The 10,168-nt window shown below is 35.4% G+C and overlaps 1 protein-coding gene across 2 annotated transcripts; it reads left to right on the top strand.

Annotated features, from left to right (window-relative positions):
* The first annotated feature begins 174 nt into the window (after positions 1 to 174).
* On the top strand, positions 175 to 10,168 carry LOC306860879 (transmembrane 9 superfamily member 4). Of its 2 annotated transcripts, none has more exons than XM_079402871.1 (18): positions 175 to 275; positions 1,877 to 1,984; positions 2,310 to 2,409; positions 2,548 to 2,716; positions 3,995 to 4,139; positions 4,425 to 4,548; positions 5,673 to 5,791; positions 5,887 to 5,998; positions 6,091 to 6,161; positions 6,252 to 6,384; positions 6,592 to 6,673; positions 6,766 to 6,841; positions 6,948 to 7,031; positions 7,892 to 8,067; positions 8,163 to 8,226; positions 8,306 to 8,425; positions 8,926 to 9,015; positions 9,794 to 10,168. In XM_079402871.1, exons 1-18 carry the CDS (start codon positions 261 to 263, stop codon positions 9,941 to 9,943), a joined length of 1,938 nt encoding a protein of 645 aa, XP_079258997.1. In that variant the 5' UTR covers positions 175 to 260; the 3' UTR covers positions 9,944 to 10,168. The 2 variants fall into 2 exon arrangements, with proteins under 2 accessions (XP_079258997.1, XP_079258998.1); XM_079402872.1 differs by having other exon boundaries at positions 260 to 275; positions 1,938 to 1,984.

Genomic DNA, 10,168 nt, shown 5'->3' with positions numbered 1-10,168 from the left:
TATTACTAAAGATTAAGAATTAAAGGCCACAGTGTATTATTAAACGTATATATAAACAAATTATATATAAAACAATAAGGAAAATTAATCCATAAATCCTCACACCAATGGTAACTTCCATTTTAAACTATCACAGCTGTTTCCACCCTCTTTTGTTAGTGTTATGTCTTTGACTTCCTCGTGATCTTTTGTGAGTGAAATGACAGAAGCACGTGACATCCTTCCTTCCTGTGACGTCTGCAGTGACACGTGTAGTCAAGATGGCGGCGGCGATGGTGAGTACGGACGCTAAAGTCTCATCTGTTTGTCTGTTTCACAACAGGTTTGATTTCACACTGGCAGACATGACCTTATTTAAAACATTTTGTTCTGTCTTTCTCACTGTAAGTGTGCCATTTGATGTGATTTGCTATTTCCGCGCAGTGGATGCCGATTAAAAAACAGCCGGCTAGCATAAACACTTAGCAGGCAGCTAATATCGAGTGTTTGCTAAGAGTGAGACCGAGTTAAAATCTTATTCTAATCTAAAACCCAAGCCATATGAAGCAGACAGCTCTCTTTACTCTAACAAAAGCGACTGTGTTTGCTAGTAAACAGCCTCACATGATGGAGTCTGTATCTGCTCTCGGTGTAATGCGTTTGCGCTGCTTTAGCGTTCACTGCCTCTCGAAATCAAAGCAAAAATGAACCAGTCATCAAATCACAACTATTAACTCATTTTCTTTCATAGTTTACTAATATGTGTTGCTTCTACGGATTGGCAGTGTTTGTGATTATGTTCATTGACAGTTAAATAGAGTTCCGGTTTAATATGAATAGCTTGGATACCTTTTATGTAATTTTGTATAAAAATAATAACGTTATTTATCGCAAGATAACCTCGACTGGGTGACAGGACCAGGACTCGAAGCTGACTGTATATTTTTCTGCTTATTATACCGTGACTTAACGAGAAACTAGTAAATAAATGACCATCATGTATTGATTTAAGAGTAAGTTAAATTATTTTATTTTTTGATAAGAAAATGTGATACTGATTAAAATTGCCATGAAATTAAAATTCACACTTTATGCATGTTGTAGAAGTTAATGTGAAGGACTCATCCATGTATGCTTCACTTTGTACCATTTAATCAAATGTTATAACTGTGTAATATGTACATCTAGTACAAACTGTAGACATCTCTAATGACCTCTACAGGTCTTGTCCAATTATTTAATCTGCTTAAACCTGCCCCTTTTTTTTTACATTTGACTATGTTTGAGTGCGACATCCACGTCTCAAAAATCCATGCACAGAAATAATCTTTTTGTTTTGTTTTGGTAATCTGTTTCACTCAGATGTACACCACAATACAGAAGAAAACATCTGTCACTACTTTCGTCTTATCGCGTCTGCAATTATGCAATTATTACATGGCTTTCTGCCAAACTCTTCTATGTTTCCGGTCTACACCACTTACTCTGGTCTGGACTGTACAGATACTGATTTTCATCATCTTCTGAGCACTGTAATAGTAAAATAGATAACATCAAACTGCTTATTTGGATGGTGGTGGTACAGATTATTGAGCTGTATTAATATTGTTTTTCTGCTTATGTAATTAAGGTTGTTTCACATTCACCTTGTTTTACCTGTTGGTATAGTTTATGGATCATTTATCACCTGGTTGTGTAATTCACTCTGTCAGCAGAGCTCAACATTACCGTTACGTAAAATTACCATCAGCTGGCCATTGTTCAGTGTTCAACTGAAGAATGTATATTGTATATTTTTATGTAAATTATTGACTGTCCATGTGCCTTTTGGTTCTGCAACAAGATTCTAGATGAGTAACTAAAGAAATTTGCATTTGTGTGTCTTTTGTCTTTGTAGGAGATGTGGGCACTGTTACTGGTGTCCACGCTGCCTTTAGTAACACCCTTTTATGTACCAGGGGTTGCACCCATGAATTTCCACCAGAACAGCCCAGTTGAAATAAAGGTGATGCCTCACACTGTTTTTTTTTTTGTTTTTTTTTAAGAATTTGAGTTGCAAAAGAGGGATTTGAATTTTTACTCAGGCCTAATTATTCATTTCACCTTAAAAATGCTAAAAACACTTTGGCTGTACACACAGCAGGTTCTAGGGCCGTTTATTTGTGTGTTGACCACCTGTTTTCCACAGACATGTCTTTACAATTTTATTGATCTAGATACAAGCCACTGTGTTTGACACATCATTATCATTCATTCCACAGATTCTTTCTCCACAGGTTTCTAGATTTGTATTGTGGTGTTTCTAACATTTACCTATTTTTAATTACTAGGCTGTAAAATTGACAAGCTCTAGAACCCAGTTGCCTTATGAGTACTATTCACTTCCCTTCTGCAAGCCTGATAACATCGTATACAAAGCAGAGAACCTCGGTAAGGATTGTCATTTAACTGCAGTCACACGTCTGAAGTATTTAAGCATAGATATATTTAAAACAAAAGCTTGCAGTGAGAAGGTTGACTTATTACTGTGACATGCTTCTCATTTTGATAATAATGATATATGATCAGGTGAGGTGTTGCGAGGAGACCGTATCGTAAACACACTGTACACTGTTCTCATGAACCTGGACAAGAAGTGTGAGGTGTTGTGTAAAAAGCCTGATGATCCCATCAAACTCAGCGTGGATGAGAGCAAGCTGCTAGCTGAGCGTATCCAAGAAGAGTACTATGTCCACCTGTGAGTCCCTTCTCCACTGACAACACTCTTTGGATTCTTTCATGAAACATGAGCAGAACAATGTGCTAAATTCTTTGTAAAACCAGTCTTACACATTCAATGAGATGCATCAGTTTACACACATTCTTTCTGCCCGTGTTTCATGAATGAAGATCACTGAAAAGTATTTTATTATAAATTAAACATGTCAAAAATAAAAATTAAAATGCACAACAACATAACTTATTTCTGCAAGCTCTAATGAAAGTGGAAATTTATTTAGACTAGTCTGATTTACATTAGCAATGCCAGTTACAAATATACAGTGCTTTTCTTGCTCTTCAAGGCTGCATTTGATCAAGAATACAGAAAAAAAACTAATTTTGCAATTTAAAATGTTTTCTATTTGAATATACTTTAAAATATAATTTATTATTGTGAAGCAAACTGCATTTTCAGCATCAATAGTCCAGTGTCACATGATCTTTCCGAAATCATTCTAATATGCAATAAAAAAAAACACTTTTTTTTTCAGGATTCTTTGTAGGGCTGTGCAATTAATCGAATGCGATGATCATGCGCATCCAGTCAGTAAAGCCGGTTCTGTGATTAGTAGTAATTCTCCTTCACGTGCTTTCAGATGGAGCGGCATTTAATAAACAGAGCCTAAGAACAGTGTTTATTCAAAAAAGAAATTTTGTTACAATATACATTACTATTCAAAAGATTGGGGTCAGTAATTTTTTTTTCTTAAAAGAAATTAATATTTTAATTGGCAAGGATGTCAAATGGAAGTTATAGTAAAGACTTATATTGTTAGACAATATTTCTATTTTGAATAAATGCTGTACTTTTTAAACTTTTTATTCATCAAAGAAAAAAGTATCACAGGTTCCCCAAAAATATTAAGCAGCACAACAATTTCAAAACTGATAATAAATCAGCATATTTAAGTGATTTCTGAAGGATCATGTGACAGTGAAGACTGGAGTAATGGCTTCCTCAAAAAATTAGGCTACGTTTCAATAATGTTAACAGAAGTTATTTGAAATTGTAATATTTTACAATATTAGTTTATACTGTATATTTGATCAAATAAATTAAGCCTTGATGAACATAATATACCTTTTTCAAAAGCACTTAAAAATCTTTCTGACCCCAAACTATTGAATTGTGTGTGTGTATATATATATAAATATATATATATGCATATGCAGAATAGTTTATATAACTATAGAAGCAAATCTCCAATATCTGTATAGATTGAGGCTTGGATTAATATATGATGCATATGAACAGTATTGCAGATAACCTCCCTGTGGCCACACGGCTAGAGCTTTACCCAAACAAAGAGGAGGGAACGGAAGAGGAACAGAGGAAGGACCCACTGAAGGATATCCAGTTTGAGCATGGCTACAGGCTCGGCTTCACTGAAAACAACAAGGTAATCCTGAAGAGCACCTTTTTCCATTAGCATCATTTTATGCCAATCTAGAGATGTAGACAGTGAGCATTTAGTTTTGTTACCTCTCACTCAGCCGGCTGTCATCCATTATTAATTCATGGACCTTGATTTCCATAACAGAAAATTGCACCAATGAACTTATGGAAACAAATGGCTGTTTTAGTCTCCGTAAAAAATCTAATGATTTTTGGTGATGTCATTGTTTGCTCTCACTTCTACTTTGCATGATTGGTTGACGCATGCTGTTTTGCTCTGCCCTTGTAGTTCTATTTGCACAACCATCTGTCATTCATCCTGTACTACCACAAAGAAAAGGTGGAGGAGGATGTCGAACACAATTACAGAGTTGTACGTTTTGAGGTGATGCCAAAGAGTGTAAAATTGGAAGGTAAGTCACTAGTAATGCAAAGAAATGTAGAAGTAAAATTGCATGAAAAAACTTGATAGATGGGACTGACAACAAAAAATGTCAATTTTAAATGACACATTAATTTTCAATTGACACTTTCTGTTTTCCTTTCTGTTTCTGTTATAATACATATTAGGGATGCACCGATACCGGCCTCCTGTACTCGTTAAAATTCTCAGATACAATACGGCGAAACCACACATGTAAACAGTGAGAGAGACGTATGACTTACGTTTCAGAAAAGGTTCATCACTGTTACATGAATAATGTAGGCTATAGGATAACGAGTGGTTCCTTACATTATTACAGGAAAACACCTTGTGATTTAATAACCCTAATGTGCTATTCAATTAAAGATGAAGTACCATAAAGCATTGTTCTGGAAAAAGTGGTATCAGTGCATCCCTAATCCATACATATATAGTGTATAATACATTTATACAATACATTAATATTTGTTTATTTTTATTCTTACACTATTGAAAAGTTTGGGGTCAGCAAGTTGTTTTTTTAAGAATTTAATACAATAGAATTTAATACTTTAGGACACTAAATTGATAAAAAGCGGTAGTAGAGACATTTATAATTTAACAAAAGATTTCTATTTCAACTAAATGTTGTTCTTTTGAACCTTATATTCATCAAAGGATCCTGAAAATACAGTGATCATGGTTTCCACAAGAATATTAAGTAGCACAACTATTTTCAATATTAATTAGAAATTTGTCTTGAGCAGCAAATCAGAATATTAGAACAATTTCTGAAGGATCATGTGACACTAAAGAAAAAAACTCCTCTGCTTTGCCATTACAAGACTTGTAATATTCAATATTACTTTTTTTTTTTTTTTTTTATAAATGCAACACCGGTGAGCCAAAGAGTCATTAGACATTTAAATAACACTTAAGCAATCCCAGACATTTGAACTCTATTGTTTTTCTTATTTTTAAATCAATTTTTTTTATTATACTGTATATTTAAATATTTTATTCATTTATATGTATTCATATTATACAGTATGTTGAAAATATCTTACTGCATACTATTTTCAGTTTTTTATTTACTACCATTTTGTTTGTTCTTCCTTCACTTGTGTGTTCTAGATATAAAAGCAGACGAGCGAAACACATGCACGTTACCTGAAAATGTTGCCCCCGTCCCTCAGGAGATCAACCCGACTAAAGAGAACAGCATTCTCTTCACCTACTCTGTGCACTGGGAGGTGAGACACATCGCCGCTTCTGTCAAGAATACTCTCTGTGCTTTCTTTACATGTTCTTGTTTGTCTCATGAATACGGCTCTGTTCTTTATTGCAGGAGAGTGAAGTGAAATGGGCGTCTCGTTGGGACACGTACCTCACCATGAGCGACGTACAGATCCACTGGTTCTCAATCGTGAACTCTGTCGTCGTTGTGTTCTTTCTGTCAGGTGAGGCTGATTTTCATCTTCATCCTCACTTGCCTTTTAGTTGTTTTCAATTGCATTGGTGTCGTGGCTTCTAAGCAAATCTATGTCTGCAGGCATCCTAAGTATGATCATCATAAGGACGCTGAGGAAGGACATTGCCAACTACAACAGAGATGATGACATTGTAAGATGCTGCATTCTGATTGGTTGCTTGCCTTTGTTTCATATCTCTTACATGATGTTCAATGCGTTTGTCTCTTTTTGTCACTAATAGGAAGACACAATGGAGGAATCTGGTTGGAAGAACGTCCATGGTGATGTGTTCCGCCCACCTCAGTATCCCATGATTCTTAGTTCCCTGTTGGGATCTGGTATCCAGCTCTTCTGCATGATTCTCATCGTTATCTGTGAGTATTACGCTGATCTTTTTGTGTGTTTGTAGCATATGAAGCTAATGACCAGACCTGTATGGGACCTGTGCGATCAGAACTGCAGAAAAGATTTCCACATAATTGGAAGGATTGTCATTCATACAGTGCTACACATCCCTTGCTTGCTCATTCATTTAACAAATCTGATCTATGAATCATAAATATTATGAAACTGTTTTATAGTTGTGGCTATGCTGGGGATGTTGTCTCCATCTACTCGAGGAGCTCTGATGACAACATCCTGCTTCCTCTTCATGTTCATGGGGTAAATGCATAATAAAAACACCATGCACTTTCAGGTTTTGCATTTTCAAACTTGGCCATATTCAAACTCTGTCCATTTGTCTTGTCCTGCAGTTTGTTCGGAGGATACTTTGCAGGAAGACTTTATCGCACTCTTAAAGGTCACAGATGGAAGAAAGGCGCTTTCTGTGTGAGTACAAGGTCTTGATGCATTTGCTGCATGAAAAAAAGAGAGATTACCTGGCTGAAAGAATAAGGAAATAAATTGACATTTCTATGTATGTGTGCCATTCTAGACGGCAACTCTGTACCCAGCCGTTGTCTTTGGCATCTGTTTTGTTTTGAACTGTTTCATCTGGGGAGAACACTCTTCTGGTGCTGTAAGTATATCTTCAGACTGATGCAGTTTCCTGTTTATGCAGAAATGCTGTATTAGGTTATTTGCATTTTTTTTAATAATAATGGTTCAAGGTTGTTAAACTTTATTAAAAATCTCAATTTAATATGAAAACAAAATAGGTTGGTCTTTTTTAAATGCGCTACGGTTCAAAAGATTGGGGTGGGTAATGTTTTTGAAAGAAATACAAACATTCTGAAAAAAGTGATATTGTGATATTACTACAATTTAAAATAACTATTTACTATTTGAATATACAGTGCCCTCCATAAGTATTGGAGCAGTAAAGACAAAATTGCTCTGTTGGCTGTGGAGTCAAGACATTTACAAATATGATTAAAAGATGAATATGAGACACAACTACAGAATGTCACATTTTATTATTAGCCGTTTCAACACATACATGTTTTACCAAATAAAAAGAACAGCACTTTTAGAGTTCATCCCACTCATTGATGTGAGGCAAGGATTTATTGGAAAATATTTTTTAACAATGAAAATGTTTTTATTTTTGATCGCTTTTGATCAGTTTAATGCATTCTTGCTAAAAAAAAGTATTAATTTACCCAAAAATGATCTTGTTGACCCTAAACTATTGAACAGTGGTATGTCAGTAATCACTTTTAAATGATGTATTTACTCACTGTTTTACTCTGTAAAGGAATCATTATACTTCAACACTTGTTCCAAATGATAATTCATGAGTCTATGATTCATTAGAAGAACAGCCATTTGTTTCAGACAGAAACTAGTCAAGTTATATGCTCCATCAAGCAACTTCCTCTTATTCAGCTTGAATGTTCATGCACCCTGACTGCCATCTCGCATTTGCACACATTTCAGGTTCCTTTCACTACAATGCTGGCTCTGTTGTGTATGTGGTTTGGTATTTCTATGCCTCTCGTGTATCTGGGATACTATTTCGGTTTCCGGAAACCGCAGTATGACAATCCAGTTCGTACCAATCAGATTCCCCGGCAGGTTCCTGAGCAACGCTGGTACATGAATAAGTTTGTCGGGTATGTGGCGCTCTGTGTAGTCTGTGAATAGTTGAATTAGGAGTTTATCTTCATCAGCGCATGCTTAATGTGGTTGTATTCATCTCTCCCTTTAGTATCCTGATGGCGGGAATCCTGCCGTTCGGTGCCATGTTTATCGAGCTCTTCTTCATCTTTAGTGTAAGTCTAATCTTTTAAGTATATAGTGCGTACATCTTATATATTGAAGCTCATTGAGGTGTGTCATACTCTCTTATAGGCTATCTGGGAAAACCAGTTTTATTACCTGTTTGGCTTCCTCTTCCTTGTCTTCATCATTCTTGTGGTTTCCTGCTCTCAAATCAGCATTGTGATGGTGTATTTCCAGCTTTGTGCAGAGGTGGGTATACAGTCACAGAGCTGAAGGGAAGAGGCATTTAGTATTTGCAGCAGTAAACATTTGCCAGTTGTTTCATGTCCAGCTGAGCTGTACATTAAACGCAACACCTTGGGCATAATGCAATTCAGATGTAATTGTCCAGAAAAGTTTTTAAGAGTGGATTTATGGTAATGTTCTGGACTCTTGTGTGAAAAAATGCTGCTTTGTTTCATTTATTTAGTGTTTCTGTTTTACTTGTTGACCTCTATAATCTTTGTCACACTGTCCACACAAATACACTCACTCTGATAGAAGATAAACAGGCAAATATTAAGAGGTAAGATAACAAAAGTAAAGGTCACTTCATTTGAATGAACAGTGATAGAGATGGCATGTTAAACTATCTCTAAAATAGCGACGGTGTGCACTCAGTCTGGTAAAACTTGAACAGAGGTCACTAGTGCTCACAGCGTCAGTAGAAACTGAACACCTGTCAATAATTGTGTCTCCTCCCGCTACAGGACTATCGGTGGTGGTGGAGGACGTTTCTTGTGTCTGGAGGATCTGCCTTTTATGTCCTAGTCTATGCTGTTTTCTATTTTGTCAACAAGGTAACTATCTTTACTTCAACTTGTTACAGTAGACTTGTTTTATTTACTGAAGTGTAAATAGTGTGTGTGTATATACAGTCATGGCCAAAAATATCGGCACCCAATGTGTGTGTGCGCGTGTGTATGTATATGTGTGTGTGTATATATGTATATGTGTGTGTGTATATATGTGTATATAACCATTTTTCATTTTTAATGTTGTTTTTTTTTTATGGCAAAGCGGAGCTCTAATATCCTGATTTAGTGCTCAAGAACATTTCTTTACCTGTGTTAACAGTTGTTTAAAATATATATATATATTTTATTTTTTTCAGGAAACTTTGAAATATAGGAAGTTCATTTATTTGAAATATAAATATTTTGTAATTTTATCAAATTAACAGTAAAGTTAGTGTTTCTGAAAATGCTTATTTACTCAGCTACTGATTTTAGGACGGGTAGATTGTTGGAAACCTGTTTGGAATAAAAAGTTGCTTTACAATTTGTTTGCCGCTATTTACACAAAAATGACACATCAGCTTTATAATTTTGTTGAGAATCTGCCTGTCTGCATAATACTATTTTTATTATTATTATTATTAAAGTGCTTTTCCAAAATGCACAACCAAAAAAAAGGAAAGATGGACATAGCATCAATTGAAATGGTTAAAATACATTTTAAAATATATTTTCTAGCCAAGTTAAGTCAAAGTATTAGTATATTTTTGTATTCAATAACACATTTATCTCTGTTTTGAGGTACTCAATATTTACATAGTTCTTTCTTTTTCCCTCCTAGCTGGACATTGTGGAGTTCATTCCCTCTCTGTTGTATTTTGGCTACACAACCCTGATGGTTTTGTCTTTCTGGCTGTTAACGGGAACGATTGGCTTCTACGCCGCTTACGTGTTCATACGGAAAATTTATGCTGCAGTCAAAATCGACTGAAAGAAATCTTTCAGTTTTTGTTTTCTTTTTTTCTGTTTTGTGAAGCAAGCACTGATATGTGAATTGCTGGCATGAGGCGCAGCAGCGCCCCCTATGGACTGGAGGAATGAACAGATGTGTTTTGTACACCGTTATCAAAACCTTTCTGTCCTGCTATCTCTGCCTCAGCAAAGATGTAAAGAAACAACATAAACGGTTCCATTTTTAATGTCTGTATATCTTTTT

Source organism: Barbus barbus (genome assembly GCF_936440315.1).
Source record: "Barbus barbus genome assembly, chromosome: 41".
Lineage (NCBI taxonomy): Eukaryota > Metazoa > Chordata > Actinopteri > Cypriniformes > Cyprinidae > Barbus > Barbus barbus.
Note: the sequence above shows the minus strand (reverse complement) of the source record. Positions and strands in the feature narration are given on the sequence as shown.